Source organism: Salminus brasiliensis, chromosome 19 (genome assembly GCF_030463535.1).
Source record: "Salminus brasiliensis chromosome 19, fSalBra1.hap2, whole genome shotgun sequence".
Taxonomy (NCBI): domain Eukaryota; kingdom Metazoa; phylum Chordata; class Actinopteri; order Characiformes; family Bryconidae; genus Salminus; species Salminus brasiliensis.
This window is the reverse complement of record NC_132896.1, coordinates 30,266,538-30,283,261: the sequence shown is the minus strand read 5'-3', so window position 1 is coordinate 30,283,261 and position 16,724 is coordinate 30,266,538. Positions and strand designations below refer to the sequence as shown.

Here is a 16,724-nt window from a genome sequence, read left to right as displayed (position 1 = left end):
CAAGGGTTACCATTTTTTCCTCCCAAAAGGCAGGTTTTCATTCCAATCCAGCAGAAGCACAGCTGATTCCACTCGGCTTTTAGCTGGTCTCAGTCCTCAAACTCTTAGTTAGTTATGTGAAGTATTTTAACCCTGCCTGTTAGTCCCCTTACTGTTGCTCATCATTGGACAGTGTACCTGTGAGATGAGTAAATGAGTAAGTACATAGATTGTGTGTTACTGTTTAGACTAGGCTTAGTCTTTAAGTCACAGCTGGTTATTTGACTTCTGTCCACCTGTTGATCATTATTTCGAAACTCTGTCGCCCTCTTCTGGCCATCGATCATGTTTACAGTAGAAAAGCTTGCGTAGCGTGTGTGTGTGTGTATGTGTGTGTGTGTGTGTGTGTGTGTGTGTGTGTGCGCGAGAGAGAGAGAGAGAGAAGACGTAGAGGAAAAGGGTTGGTTAAAATATGTTAGACTAAATATTTTTTGTCCTTATTAATTTATTTCAGTAGTGAACAAAAATGTACAAAATCACACAAGAATATAAATAACAAGTAAAACAAAGGATGCAAAGAAGGCAAATGGAAATGAATTGAAACACAGTTTAATGAACATTGTTTTAAATCATATATTATATCATATATATATATTTTCATATACTTTATATATACTTTATTCTAACAGTTTAGTGTTTTTGTGTATCCATGTCCATGTATACGTTTATAAATACGCTTAAACAAAACTTTGGACATGTAAAATTACATGTTTTAATTATTACATGTAAACAGGCGAAAAAGCCTCTACTCCTGTACATTTTTGTTCACTACTGAAAGCCAGCGTAAATATTAGATTATTTGCAAATTTTAGTTACAATTTCTATTTTTTACTTTGCATGACTTAAAGCACACAGGAGAACAAATGCCACGTGTTTGTTTGTTTGATGATTTTAAATATTTTACATTTAGCAAATAATAATAATCATTATAATAATAATAATAATAATAATAATAATAATAATAATAATAATAATAATAATAAACAGTTGTTATGGTTTAAAATGTGCAGAAGAGTGTCTCCGTTAACGGGGTCACTTACTAACACTTCATCAACAATACATGTAATTTGACCAGGGGTGGCTAAACGTTTGCATATATAAATAAATTTAATTAAAAAAAATTAAAACGTCTACAACATAAACTATAAGATAATAGAATTTAAAGTAATATAATTAATAAACAGAGGAATAAACAGATCGTTAAATATATATTTATTTTTTATGAATGCATTTCTATGAAATGTTAGATGTTCCTTTAAACAATAAAACAGCGTTAAAACATTTATCATACCATAATTTTTATTTTGAGGAACTAAAATTATTGAATTAATAATTAATTGAATATTTTGGGCAAAAATAGAATGGAAACAAAATGAAGCGATGAAAGCGGAAGTGCGTAAGACCGTGAAAGTCTTTCCGGTTGGGTGTTTGTGGTGCCGGACGCTTCACGCGGGAAAAGCGGAGGTAGATAAAACTTGTTTTATTTGGTTTAAATTAAAATAAAAGTGAGAAATGAGGGTTTAGAGTTGGTGTAGAGTGCGTTATTTACAGCCTCTTCCGCCTGTAGCTTAGTATTCATATCACGTGTTGTGTATGTAGCGGTTTTGTCTCCATCTGCTCCGTTTATTCACTGAGCCCAATTCAGCCTCAGACCACACACACACACACACACACACACACACACACACACTCACACACACACACACAAACACACTCAAAAAAAAAAAGCAGTGTGTGTGTGTGTGTGTGTGTGTGTGTGTGTGTGTGTGTGTGTGTGTGTGTGTGTTACAGATACACACTGTTACACACTCTGTACACACTCCTCCACAGACTCTCACAGAACTAATATCTATTTATCTATCAATATAAATATAAATACATTAGTGTCGTGTCCTAAAAGGTTATTTACCATGTATTTCAGTATTAATTTAAATAAACATTTAAATGTGGCAGAAATCTAACATCACAATACCTTAAAATATCAGGAAGTACATCACAGTATTTTGCTTTTCTGATGGTTGTCAGTTGCTACAGACAGAAGAGCTCCACTAGTGTCTCACGTTGATAAATTTGTGTCGCATCACCCATCCCTCATCAAATTCACCTCTGAGGGAAGTGCATTTAATCCTAGCTGACCTGCTGCCTCCTGCCTGTGGTGGGTCAGAGATACCCCCATGACCCACTGCCTCTCAGCAAGTTCTCTGTGTTTTCTGCTGTTCTCAGGTAGCAGACATGGGAGACACACTGGAGTTCAACGAGATTTATCAAGAAGTCAAAGGCTGCTGGGTAGGTTATACTTGCACATACACAAAGCCGTTCCCTGAGTGTGCTCAGAAGGTAAGGCTAAGCTGATGCTCACCTGAATGTAATATTCTGGGTGAAATAATGAGTCAGTGAAAGGTACCTAACCAAAAACAACAACAACAACAGCAGCAGCAGCAGCTCCAAAAATGACTAAAGTAGGGAGGAACTGCTAAAACTGCACTTGGTACCCCTATGAGCATAGTTCTGACATGTGTTGGGGTCTATAATCTGAAGGTTTATTAAATGATGAAGTCAGAGCTATGACCAGTTGTCAGCTGTCATCAAAGTAATGTAATGGAGTGAAACACATTTAGTATTAAAAAATATTACTTTTTAGAGTTGATTGCTGTCCTCAGCCATAAAACCGAGTAATATGTGATAGTACAAGTCCTTGATTATAGATAATTGTGTAAATATATTTGTTATAACTCACCTCTGTATACACACAACTCCTTACACTTTTTTGTGATCATTAGTTGTTTTATTTGCACATGAGTTGTATGTTTTGGTGCTTTGCAGAATGATGGACGCTTGAGGTTCAGCAAACAGTCTGTGGTCTACAAAAGCAACAAGACTGGGAAGGTGGACAGCATTTCTGCTCCTGATCTGTCACTCGCCCAGTGGCGTCGCGTCTGTCTCGGGCATGGGATCAAACTGGCCACTAGCAACGGACATGTCTACAAATATGACGGCTTTAAAGACTCTGTGAGTATTTGAGATGTGACCGATAGGTGTCTGCTCTATTTTTCATCTCTGCTGAATGCAGCTGCATAAAAAGATCAGTCCTTATAAAACAACCCTGAGCCCAGTCTTGTATGTGAATGCGTTTAGCTATTTTAAATAATAAAGCCCCCCAGTATTAAGCTGTGGAGCCGTGGAACTGTGTTCTTTGGAAGGAATGTTGGTGCTTCATCCAGTTATTTGGGGATGAGATGGAGTGGTGTTCATCCAGCATCATGACCTCACTAACGCTCTTGTTGCTGAGCACAATGAAATCCTTTAAAAAGCTTTTTTTTTTTTTTTTTGTTGACACACTTGATTTCAGAGGAAATTATGAATGAGCATGTGTCCCAATACTTTTGTCATAGTATATAGCATATAGTTCATAGTTTTTAAAGTTGTCTGTTAAATAAGTCGTTAAACATGTTTAAACAAACTCCTGTTAGAAAGTCTGCTTTGGTCTCTTGTTTCCTGTGTGTGCACATGTGCGCCCATTGCATACACATTCATGTTTATGTGTGTGTGTAATTCAAGATGCTACAGGAAAGCTCTCTCAGGGTTTAATCAGTGGTTCCTGCTAATGGTTGGTTGGGTGGGTGGATGGATGGATGGATGGGTGAGTGAGTGAGCAAGCGAGTGAGCAAGTGGCTGTGGGGCTATGGCTCAGCCTATCAGCCTAGATGGGACCTTTTTAATAATAGTACAACATAGATCTCGGTACAAGGGCTTTTTGAATGTATGTGAGAAATTGTAAGATGAGGAGGAGGCAGAGGAGGGGGCAGGTGCTGGTTGTTGTAGTTTTAACTGTTTGTGAGGGTCCCAGCACCACTGTGCCAAACTCTTGAGTGCACAGATGTGTCTCTTGTCTCTCTTTTTCTTCTTACACACACACACACACACACAGTCCCGTTAGTGTGACATGTGGAAGCGATTGAGTGGTGCTGGATAAATAAACAGGCTGATTGGGAGCACTCAGTACGAGCCTCTGGCCGGATTACACTCACCTCCGCCGTCCCAGAGGGCCGCGGGGCGCAGTGCCGTCAACCACCGCCTTATTAATGAAGCAGAGAGAGGGAGGGAGTCGCTGAACTTGGGAAGTGAAGAATTAATTCTGTTTACTTCTTCCTTCTACACCCTCCCTTTGTCTTCTGTCTCTCCCTCCTGCAGGACTATGAGAAAATCTCAGCCTTTTTCAAGGCGAACTACAAGGTCGAGCTGTCTGAAAAGGATATGAGTGTGAAAGGCTGGAACTGGGGCACGGCCAAATTCTCAGGTAAATATATATATTTAATTATATTTAATATATATAATTTTCTTGTTTTTGCACTTATTGTCCATTTCTGTCAGTTCCACTCACCATATGGGAGCACTTCGTAGTTCTGTAATTGCAGGCTGTAATCCATGTAGCAGGTAGTTTTTGGGTGGTGGGTCATTCTCAGCACTGCAGTGACACTGACATGGGTATGGTGTGTTAGTGTATGTTAAACTGGTGTACTGGTGGGCGCTGTGGGCTGGATATTTCTGGTGGGTGGACTGTTCACATGCCAGAAGTGACACAAAGGTGTTTAAACACTCCAGCAGCACTGCCGTCTCTGACCCACTTGTCCCAGCGCAACACACACTAACAGATCTCTACCACCACCATGTCAGTGCCACTGCTGTCCTGAGAATGACCGACTGCACAAATTATACCTGTAGTAGTCCTGTGGGGACCACTGTAGAACAGGGTAACAGGAGGCTAAGAAAGTATGCAGAGAAACAGATGGACTGCAGTCTGGAGTTGTAGAACTACAAAGTGCTCCTAAATGGTCAGTGCTGTGCGCTGATATATGATGGACAGTGAGTGTAGAAACAAGGAGGTGGTGTTAATGTTATGGCTGGATGGTGTATTAAATAGAGAGTAAAATGACATGTTTGTCCAGACAAACAGAGGCAACACACCAGTTTGGCAGTAGTGGCAGTACTAACAAACCACTACAGGCCATCAGTGGTAATGCAGTCTTGCCAGAATATACTTGGTATCTGTAGTTTTTATATGGTAATTACAGTTGTGGATAATGCTGAGTAAAGGTCATGATAATATAGTAGTAGTTTAAGTGTACATTTTCGGCCTAGCTATGTAGTACATACTTATGTAGTTTATTTAATATCAACACATTTCCAGTTGTGTCTTAAGTACCTCATTGTGTTGTGCTGCCATTAACTGTGTGTGTGTGTGTGTGTGTGTGTGTGTTCAGGGCCATTGTTATCATTCGACATTAACGACAGTCCTGCTTTCGAGATCCCCCTGGCCAGCGTGTCCCAGTGCACCACGGGAAAAAACGAGGTCACAGTGGAGTTCCACCAGAACGATGATGCAGAGGTATCGCTCATGGAAGTGCGCTTCTATGTCCCGCCCTCCACCGGAGATGACGGCACAGACCCTGTGGAGGTATGCAAATGTGTGCGAAGCATGGGTAGCTTAAAACAGGTAGTAGCAGTCACCCTGAAGCTATCCTTCATTACAATATTTATGTATTTATAATGTAAATCTGCTCTACCTGCAGCAGTTTTCCATTACATACAGGTTTCCACATTTGCTACTGCAGCTTACTCAGTATACTGTCCTGAACGTAATTCCCACACTTTTTTTTCTTTTCTTTTTTTCTTTTCCCCAACTCCAGCTGAAACTCAGCCAGCTGGCTGACTCTGGTACCTTTTAGTGTATGCTGATTAATGTACATTGTCCCTGCTAAATAAATAAGCTACGGCATTACTCAAGTAGCTCCAGGTTCTGACAGTTGTCCACTATTTAAAACCTACACGCTCTGCAGATTCCTACTGGATTAAAACACAGACCTTATCAGTAATCATGTAAATTACACCACCTCCCCATTTAAACCTCAAACAGGGCTTTCCCCCCCTGTCTCAGTGAGAGCATGACAGATCATGGACGCAGAGCAGACATGAACACATCCTCAGCTAGAAACGTTTACTCTGTTTCTTTTCTGCAGGTGTTTTCCCAGAATGTCCTCTCACGAGCAGATATTATCCAGGCTACCGGTGATGCCGTGTGTATCTTCAAAGAGCTGCAGTGCCTTACACCAAGAGGAAGGTACAGCTTTGCCAAAAAATACAACATGCACGAACACCTGGCCCTTCATTACGTACTGCTCTGTCTGTTCTTGCGTTTTGTCAAAGCTGAAGTACGTAGTGGTGGTGTTTGATCCAGCACATTCACCATTTACTGCTTACTTTGCTGAGCAGTAGTTTTGGAGTCCTTAATTTTAAATGTTTATCTAGTAGTTGGCATCAACAAGGGCCAAAATCTAACTATAAGCTGTAAGAAAACACTGATGAGGAATCTGTTGTTTTCTTATGTAGCTGTTTATAACAAAGCTTTCAGTGCTGCATTTTACAGCTCATCATAAATGCCGTTTTATGGTTAAATCCATAAAATGGAACCACGCGGCACAGCAAAAATCTTTTTGGAAAGTTAAACGTGCATTGATGTAGGAAAACCATTATTTTTTAAAAGTTCTATAAGCATTGAAAGTCCTCTGCTTTAAATCATTTTCAATTAAATAATAATCCTGGTATTTCTACCATTTTAAGCTGAATTTTAGACCTCCTAGATTTTGACAGGCCAGTTGAGAGCCAAGATTTATGTTATTTTTCAAGAAAATCATTTGATTTATAGATATGTTTTTCTTTCTAAGAAGAATTACATTTCCTAATACATGTTTGACAGAGTTTAAAGTCATATAAAGTCAAAAAAAAAGCTCAAGTTTGCTGGATGAACCGGCTGAGAGGAGCATTGATCAAGTCCGTTTAGCACCATTTACACTAATGCTGGAGAGGGGTCACATTGAAAACCAACAGTGAGAATTGTTTGTTTTGCTAAATTACTTTCTTTGCTTTGTCAGGTATGATATTCGCATCTACCCCACCTTCCTGCACCTGCACGGTAAGACATTTGACTACAAGATCCCCTACACCACTGTCCTTCGCCTCTTTCTGCTGCCGCACAAGGACCAGAGGCAGATGTTCTTTGTGGTGAGTAATACATGCAAGTGTGTGGATTACCTAAATAAGCCAAGCATTCATATACTCAACAATCCACTAATTAAAGACCTAAAGGTCAGACCCTATATATCTTAAGCAGAGTGGGTCTTTTAGCACAGCATAGTTGTCTGTCGGAAGTAACCTAGCTTGTATTCATGTTTTTAATGTTGCTGCCACCTGCTGGCTTGAAGTAGAGTCAGGGATTTTAATGTGATCTCAGAGAATCAGAATCAGAATCTCTTTATTTCACCAAGTATGTTGCACATACAAGGAATTTGTCTTGGTGAGAGCAACACGTATGACAAGTAACAAAAAACACAGAACACATATGAAGTGTCTTAAGGATTCTTAAAAATTCTTTTAAAAATGTATTTAACCAAAAAATCAAGATAAAAAAAATCTTTAAAAAAAATTCTTATTCTTCACGTTAAAACAATCTTGTACTGGTCTGACAGACTGTTATATATACGTATGTAGATATAGATATTTATTCTTGTTAAATAAGGGGCTGTATGTCTCTTGTAGTGGTGAAACTGACTTGCAGCAGCTTCTTATATAATCAAGCAGCCTGCTTTATTAGTGTTAGCAGATGTTGTGAATAAATGGGTTTGCCGTGTTTGATAGTGGTATTTATTTACATTGAGTTATGACATTTACATGTTAATTTATTATATTCATAAAGTGTAATCTTTAAGCTTTTTGGTCCCTGCACTTTTTATGAAAAGGGAAAATGCCTATTTAGTTTTTTTCTGCCTCAGGTTCCTCCTGACACTGATGGGCCTGTGTTTCTCTGTGCGTCTCACTCTGTCATTCTCTTTTCTGTCTTTTTAGATCAGCTTGGACCCGCCTATTAAGCAGGGTCAGACCCGCTATCATTTCCTCATTCTCCTCTTTTCCAAAGATGAAGATGTCAGCCTCACCCTCAACATGAACGAGTGAGTAGCTCACGCTCTCTCCTTCTCCGTCTCACTCTCGATTGCAATCACTCACTGTCTTTTTCTTCTCTCTCCGTCTCTTGCTGGCTCTCGCTCTCTGTGGGTGGGGAAAGGCCCTGGTCACGGTTGTTGAAATGATTGTCAGCATGTCCCAACTCTCAACATACAACATTTGTTTCTGTTTAATCTCCCTCTCTCTGTCTGTAGGGAGGAGGTGGAGCGGCGCTTTGAGGGAAAGCTGAATAAGAACATGTCTGGCTCTCTCTATGAAATGGTCAGCAGGGTCATGAAGGCTCTGGTCAACAGAAAGATCACAGTGCCTGGAAACTTCCAGGGGTAAGAATTAACATGCACGAACACAGGCAATGCACATATAAAGATTGCAAAACAAAGCCACTGCAGTGTCTTCCAAGAAAATGGCTGCTTGCATCGAAACCCTCAAAACCACTGCTAATGCACTCCTAGATTCAACCACTGCAGTTTGTAATAAAGGGTTTGTGTGGAAATTGAGTAAAGTGATGGTGTTGGGTTTGCTCAGTAATCTTAATGTGCTGTCTATTTTTAGGCAGAAACACTAAACCTTCATACCTCAAGCTTATTATTCAGTTATTATTCCTCAAACAGTGACAACTAGGGGTGTCCCAGCACATAGTATTGATTTTGCAGTGCTTGCTGAGAATAGCTTGATTTTGTGCACTTTAAATTTAACACACTGACCGAAATTGAATAAATTCCCCTTTACAAAAAACACTCCACGGTTTTCCTAATAGTCAGTTTGGTTTAAGCTTATGTACATAATGCTTTCGTGAGAGTGGAAAAACTGAAGTGTGGGCCCACATGTGGGCCTCCAGGGTTTTAAACGGGTAATAAAAAGATGAAAGCCTTAAAAATAAACCCAAGCCTGAAAGACGAGCAAGTACAGAACAATGCATTCTTTTTCTTTCTCTCTCTTTCTGCAGTCATTCAGGGGCTCAGTGTATCACATGCTCATATAAGGCCAGCTCAGGACTGCTGTACCCTCTGGAGAGGGGCTTTATCTATGTGCACAAGCCCCCCGTGCACCTGCGCTTCGAGGAAATCTCCTGTGTGAACTTTGCTCGAGGCACCACCACCACTCGTTCCTTTGACTTCGAGATCGAGACCAAGCAGGGCAACCAGTACACCTTCAGCAGCATCGAGAGGTAAACTGTACTGTGCATGTTGCCGTGCAGCATAGTAAACCTTTATGCTGCTGCTACAAAGTAGATACCAAATACTACAATCCTAATTACATTTCTGTGAAGAAAATAAATATCATAATCACATGCCTCACTTCTCTCTAATACTTAGCTAACGGTGTGAAACCTGTCAGCTAAGGATTACACCAGTGTCTTGTTCCTAGCACATTCTCCAACAAGCTTTGTGATTCATGTCCAAGCAGAACACAACACAGACAATCCCGTATTGCAGGATGACACTTGTAGTAGGGTCCATCTGTCCACATCTGCTTGGCTGGCTTAATAGTTATGATGCAACATTGGGACACTTTTACTGACCAGCAGGATCATGAGGCGTCAGTCCCAGTTCCCAGTCTGGACCAGAAGGTGAAATGTTGAAATACACATGACCTCCATGTCTGTAGAAGAGTGGACAAAAACTGGACGAAATTTATTTGACAAGACTGGTGTAAACCCTGAACTGACAGTGTTGACACTTATTAAACCCTTAAAATCACAAATAAAAAAATAACACCTACTATTCATGACATACTAATTATTTAGTTTCTACTAATTATTCAATATTCACTCAGTTATTCAATTATTTAAGTGATGCCATAGAATAACCACTTTTCCTTCTGTAAAGAACCATGTTTGTAATAGAGATGTAATAGATTGTGAAGAAGCTTTAGTTTGGTAAAAATTACTTAGACCTTTTAAAAGATGTTTTGCACTCTCAATTTCTTTTATTGTTAATGGAATCAGAAATGGTTCTTCTTTGGCATCGTCCAGAGAACCATTTGAAATATTTTTTATTAAATTAATTAATTAAGTGTTTAATAAGTGCTAATTATTAACTAAGTAGTAATTATTAAACAAAAACACCTTAGGCAGCATCTACTAATAAGTATGCCTTAATCAGTATCTGCTATGTATTAAGTAAGTACTTAATTTGATTCACAAGCTCCTACAAAACTAATGTGTTACTTGTTGAGTATGTGCCCATATACTTTAGGATTGAAAGGGTTAATGCAAGGAGATGTTAACGCATAGCCAAGTACTAGACAAGTAAATATTTTACATTATACAATTGGTGTGTCCAATGACCTTACAGTGCTACATACTGTAGTTCTGATGCACTTTGCAATATATTACATGTTGGCAAATTAATTATATAAAATGGTTAAAGATTAGTCAACGTTATTTGGTAAAATGTTATTTATTTATTTTTAAAATATTTTTATTTATTTTTTACAGTTTTAGGATTTGGTGAATACCTTGATTCACCAAAAATACGAACAAACTCATATGGAACCGTCTAAGTAATAAATAAACAAACAAATTGGTCTTTTCTCTTGCTGTGTTTCTCTTTCAGGGAAGAATACGGCAAGCTGTTTGACTTTGTTAATGCCAAGAAACTGAGCATCAAGAACCGAGGATTAAGAGAGGTAATGGTTGTCGGGTTCCCTACAATAAACAAAACTTCACTGTGTACAAAAATGAGGACAAGTGGCCCCGGCAGCATCAGACCCACACACTTCCTGTAGCTCATCTGTGAGCGAATGACCTGCATCTGGATTAGAGGCAATAAAAGTTAAATCCGGTGGAAGCTTGTCATCATTTTTAGGTTTGAGGGACAGCTCGGAATGAAAATGAATGGTTTTGTGTTTCTTGGCAACTTGGACAGGGTCTAGAACAGGGTTTGAAAGTGCTTGTGTGTTTATGTGCAGGATATGAAGACAAAGGAAGGTTACAGTGATTCGGATGAAGACGAGCATGATGCTTATCTGGAGAGGATGAAGGAGGAGGGCAAGATCAGAGAGGAGGGTGACGAATCCGAGAGTGATACCGGTGAGTGGAAACATTGTCCTCTGTTTAGCATTGGCTTAGTGTGGAATCCAGAATCCTCTCTGGATTTGGGAAAGGAATGGGGAAGTGATCTCCATTTGCAGTTTTCTCTTTCTGTTAACTTTGGTTTATTTCCTTACACAGATGAGTCCTTCAATCCTGGAGAGGAGGAGGATGATGTTGCTGAGGAGTGAGTCCCTTTTTTGGTTTTACGTTGTTTTTGTTTTCTGATTTTGACTTGTTTGCTAACAACGGTTTTCTCTCTTATCTGCTTTCACAGGTATGACAGTAATGCCTCAGCAAGTGACAGTGAGGCTGAAGATGGTGACAGTGAGGATGAAGTAAAGAAGAAAAAGGTTGAAAAGAAGCCTAAGAAAGCACCTAAGGAGAAGAAGGAGAGGAAGCCACGCAAAGAGGTAAGACAAACAGAAGATGAGGAGCAGGAACACTTAAAGTGATGATTCCCCCTGAATCAGAAGGTACTCAGTCAGTCAAAACATGTTTGTTTTGCAAAGTTGGCTTCATTAGTTTTGTGCAGGAGCTACAAGACGTAATGCGAGCTTATAGTCACCCGTTAGCATTGCCGCCAATAAAGTTCTTGAACTAATCAATGGCATTAGGTTCTCAGGTCCTCAGACTCCACTCTTTGGTCATGTACTTGTATTGGTCCTACTGGCATTTTCTATTCACATTTGCATTTGTGGCATTTATCAGCTTAGCAGAACATTTTTTTTTTAAGAGCATCTTGCAAGTGTGCTTGGTAGTCCACTGTATGATACTTTGGAGCTTAGAAGATGCTAGATGAGCCAATGCTGGTACCTAGATGCAAATATTTTGGTTCAGCCAATTGAACCATCTGTTCGTAGCTCCCTTTTGTCTATTCTTTTGTTCATGTATGCATTAAAATAAGTTTGTGGCTTAAGACCAGCTCTGTTAGATTTTCTGTTAGATTACATTTTCCTGATACACAGCTATGTATGGGGTGGTGGTGCTGGTGCTTTTGTGAAAGTAATTTGTCCACAACTGGACTGAGGAACTGCTGGTTTACCTGAGGGAGAACGGATCAGAATGTGTTAGCATTTAACCTGTTTGTCTCAAGAGGTTTGTGCTTGTAAAGGCTCCTTTCTAAGCTTCCCGCTGATTCTGCACAGGCCCAAAAAAGTCCTTTCTCTTGTTCATTGGGCACACAGTCTTGCTTGTGTCTAGGGGAGTTAATAAAATTGTAATTAATACAGGCCATGTGTGTAGAGTGTAATTAGTTCCCTGTGTAGATGAAATCAGGTTGTCTTCCTGTTCTGAAGTTCAGATCAGTTGCAGATGGTCAGATGATTGTCTCTTATTTTCTGTTTTATAATGAGTTGCCTTTGGGTGTAAATAGCAACATTTCTTAGAAGTAAGATTTACCTATTGTTTGCGGTATAGTGAGTAGTTGATATTTTCTGGTATTCCCCCTAAATCCACAAAATATTCTCTAGATATTCTCATATCGTAAGTGCATGTCTTGTATTCAGAGCCAGTGGCTAAAGCCTGAAGTACACTGTTTGCTCAGTACTGCCCAGTAGGAAACATTCACAATTAAGTCTACAATTATAAAATATCTAATATCTTAGTAATTCTAATAAATTATTGATTTTGTAGTATTCCAAATGCATTGTTCCCCTCTAAAATTTCTCTTGAACAGAAAAAGGCGAAGGATTCAGGAGCCCCGAAGAGGCCAATGAGCGCCTACATGCTGTGGCTGAACTCAAGTCGAGAACGCATCAAGTCTGAGAATCCTGGAATCTCTATCACCGAAATCTCCAAGAAAGCAGGAGAGCTGTGGAAACAGATCGATAAAAGCAGCAGAGAGGTTTGTCACAAGCAGTATATGCTCCCCAATATAAACAGTTTTTACTTGATAGTAAAATGGACAGTACAATTACAATTGTTTTGTGGGGTTTTCCCTAAAATTCTCACCCCACGTTTTAGTCAGTTTCAATTCTGTTCCACTAGTTTGAACTCCCTAATCATACAGTACTACCAGCACAGGGAGGGTAAAGGCTAGCATGCTTCTTTTGTGTCACTTGAAGCCAGACAACCACATCTTTTTAAACTGTTGCAAAGCAATGTCACTGGGCAGCTGAACACGCTTGGAGTAGAACACTAATTGCTGGCTAGCATCACACTGAGTAATGTGGGAAGAGGGATGACTATCTAGCCCATCCAGAGAGGCTAGTTAAGCTCTCTGGGAATACCCACAGCTGCACAACCAGAGAAGCAAAACCTGCAAAATAAAAGTCGTTATTTCTAGTTTGCTGTTTATTTCTACTGCTCTTAGGCTGGCTCTAAGGTTTTTAATGTAAAGGATCAAGAAAACATGTATAAATGTATAAAAATGTTTTAAAAGATAATCAGTGAGGGAGGTATAAGTGGCAGCTACAGTTAACTCAGGTTTTAAATTGTTATATTATGAATTATTAGACACACGCCCAGATATGTACTGCACCTCCTCCCAACCAAACCCACAGACAAACCACAACAGCCCAGCCCTGCCCTGTCCATTACCAACTTCCTGCTACTTACTCCCTCTATTACCCAACCATCTTCACTCAAACCTTCCAGACATGCATCCCTTAGGGAACAGTTGGCAGTGAATTTTAGAACAGCGACAAGTAAATTAGTAAATGTCTGTCTTTTCTCTTTAATTCTCATCCATATCTTTTGTTTTTTTGTTTTTTACTCTAGGAGTGGGACAAGAAGGCAGAGGAGGCTAAAAAACAGTATGACAAAGCAATGAAGGAATATAGGGAGTCTGGAGGAGGAGGTGGAGGAGCCTCATCTTCTGCTGTCAAGTGAGTCACTTGCGCGGACACATGCATGAACATATTGTCACGGTCTTACAAAAACATCTACATCTACTTGCATCTACATATTATATATATATATATATAACAGGAGAAGGGAAACCCCTTCTTGACTTTCAATGGAAATCAAGATTTTATTTGTTCTTTTAGGCATTTCTATTGGTCCATTCATCATAGACCTCTGCAACCATACATCTGTTTTTTTGTGTTTTCTCAATGACTATATGCTTGTTATCCACATGTCTTCCTCTCTGCATAATGATTTTTTATGTGTCTCTGAATTCTGATAGGGAGAAGAAAAAGAAAGGTGGCAAAGCGGACGCAAAGAAAAGGAAGAGTGGAGGAGAGAAGGAGCGGGAGAAGAGTGTAAATGACAGCTTTAAGAGCAAAGAATTCATCTCCAGTGAGGAGAGCTCATCTGAGTCAGACCATGGGAAGAGCAAAAGCAAAAAGCGCAAGGTGACTGCCCAAGTGTGGTGTGTGTATATGCAACAGAAATGCAGTATCTCAAAAGTGTTGCATGCCATTGTGTCGCCTTTGGCAAAATTGCTGCATTTCAGCCCATAGGCAACAACGCACACACAAGCCCCACCCATAAAAACAAAATAATTACTGTAGCACCAACATACTCATCACACTTTCACCACAGTTAAACAGCAACACCTGACATTCCCCAGCAAATGAGATCTTCTCTAAAGGCCTGGAATAGCTCAGGCTATGATGCTCTGCTGGTGTTTTGAGTTGTTAGTCTTTTACCCCTTCCTCCACGATTCTAGTACTCTCTAGGTGCTAGAGCTATCTTAACATTAAAGGTGCTTCAAATGGTTCTTTGAGAAATTCCATGCCTAATTCCACAAAGAACCATGTTTAGATATGAAAGATATGGAAGTGTAAAAAGCATTTAAATTGCAAAATCCTGTATAAAAAAGGTTCTGCACACTCAAACATGGTTCTTCTCAAAGAACTCTTTTGAGGAACCTTCAGTTTTAAGAGGTCAACAGCTTCACACATCACAGAGCAGGTTTGATTACACTTTAAAGCGGTGGTTCCCAACCCCAGTCCTGGAGGACCCCTGCCCTGCATATTTTAGTGCTCCATACACACCTGGTCCAGGTAATCCGCTTATTAACAAGCCTTTCCTGACATGAAGGTAGTCTTCCAGGACCAGGGTGGGGAACCTGAGCTTTAAGCTTTGTTTTTACTCCTATTCCTTACGAAAATGAATGTCTGTTTCAAACAATGCAACGGCCACTGCCCACATGCTTCTATGCGTCCTTTTACATTGACATGGGTGCAAAGTAATACATCCACTAGTTCAGAGTCAAAGGTTTCTGTGTCTGTATCAGTGTTTATTCTCTAAAGAATCTCTCTTTCTCTCTCTCTCTCTCTCAGTCTGATGATGATGAAGACGATGAGGAGGTTGTCTCTACACCACCAAGCTCCGAGGAGGAGTCTGGATCTGACTGAGTTTGTTCGCTTGCAATGGCGCATTTCTACTTACATTCTCAGGCATTTCTCAGTCACAGTAAACACATGCACATGTACACACACTGACAGTTTCTTGGACCAAGGTTTTGTATGACCACATGATGTGCATTTGAACTTTATTTTATTTTATTTTTTTTTATATATATAATTGTGTGTACCACGGCCCAACTATAGCCCTTTATTATTTCCATTGTCTTTATTACTGGTAGACGTGAAGAACAAATCAGGGAACTGTAGATCTATCAGTAGAATTGTCCCCCTCTTCCTTGTACTTCAGTCACTTCCAACAGGTGTTTGATTAAAGGTTTTCTTTCAGCTATCGTCATGTCTCAAGATGAATAAATGTTTTGTAATAAAGTTGAAGGTGTCCTCCCTGTCTTGTTTGTTAAAGTGCACCCTCAAGCAAATAACTGCTGACGTTTTCATGCATTACTTTAAACAAATTAAACTTCGTAAGAAAACGTAATAGTCACAAACGTGTCTTAAGAAAAAACATTCTTCTTAGATGTGATTTTTCTTCTTAATGTTAAAAATTGATTTACTTATTTACTGTGTTTATAGGTTATTTAATCACTTTACATAAGGTAATTATTCAGTTATTGCACTGACCTTGCAGAGGTCTCAAAAAGTCAAAAGTGTTATATTTTTATTTTATTTAATATTTATTAAGTATTTATGTTTAAGAAATCCTGCCTCAGGCTTGCTTCAAATGACCCAGTGTCTGGCCACCCAGATTGCACATGTAATATGCTGTCGTTGTTCTCTTATTTTCAAGCAATATCAATTGCCTCCAGCCGTCCGTCTGTCTGCTATAATCAGACCAGTGGCTCTAGTAGTATAGTCTTACAGTAATGGACGTCTGTTGCAGTTTATTCTCTACAATTTGTAGAGAGGTCTCTACGCAACGAAATGTGAACTCCTTTTGGGAAGCTGTAAGGAGTAAACCTGTAAGGAATCAGAATTACCACATGATCAATGCTTACAAGCAAGTGGAGGGCATGAAAAGGAAAAGCCAACCAAGCTATTTGCTGAGATAAGATTTACCAGTGACCAGTCCAGTGTTTGTTAACAGTGTTAGTCTAGCATCTCTAGTTATAAGCGGAAGCATTACACCACCTTCACCAGCCTGGACTGTTGACACAAGGCAGGTTGGGTCTATGGGTTCATTCTGTTGGTGTCAAATTCTGACCCTACTATCTGTGAGCCTCAGCAGAAATCAGACCATGCTGAGTTTGGGTTAGCCTGTGCTGAGCCACTGCGTCCTCAGCTTTCTGTTCTTGGCTGACAGAAGTGGAGCCTGAAGTGGT

At 39.6% G+C, this 16,724-nt stretch overlaps 1 protein-coding gene across 1 annotated transcript; it reads left to right on the top strand.

Moving 5' to 3' along the window:
- The first annotated feature begins 1,463 nt into the window (after nt 1-1,463).
- Nucleotides 1,464-15,774, top strand: ssrp1a (structure specific recognition protein 1a). Its single transcript, XM_072663237.1, has 18 exons — nt 1,464-1,503; nt 2,263-2,325; nt 2,863-3,048; nt 4,231-4,336; nt 5,301-5,494; nt 6,057-6,157; nt 6,969-7,098; nt 7,939-8,042; nt 8,250-8,378; nt 9,002-9,223; nt 10,614-10,686; nt 10,969-11,089; nt 11,231-11,276; nt 11,367-11,502; nt 12,768-12,935; nt 13,811-13,917; nt 14,220-14,388; nt 15,322-15,774. Exons 2-18 carry the CDS (start codon nt 2,272-2,274, stop codon nt 15,394-15,396), a joined length of 2,121 nt encoding a protein of 706 aa, XP_072519338.1. The 5' UTR covers nt 1,464-1,503; nt 2,263-2,271; the 3' UTR covers nt 15,397-15,774.
- The last annotated feature ends 950 nt before the right edge of the window (nt 15,775-16,724 follow it).

Excerpts from the sequence above, each read along its gene's own strand:
- ssrp1a (XM_072663237.1), top strand. The coding sequence starts at position 2,272 with ATGGGAGACACACTGGAGTTCAACGAGATTTATCAAGAAGTCAAAGGC. Across the intron at positions 4,337-5,300 it reads GGGCACGGCCAAATTCTCAG|GGCCATTGTTATCATTCGAC; the intron begins GTAAATATATAT and ends GTGTGTGTTCAG. Across the intron at positions 11,090-11,230 it reads CGAATCCGAGAGTGATACCG|ATGAGTCCTTCAATCCTGGA; the intron begins GTGAGTGGAAAC and ends TTCCTTACACAG.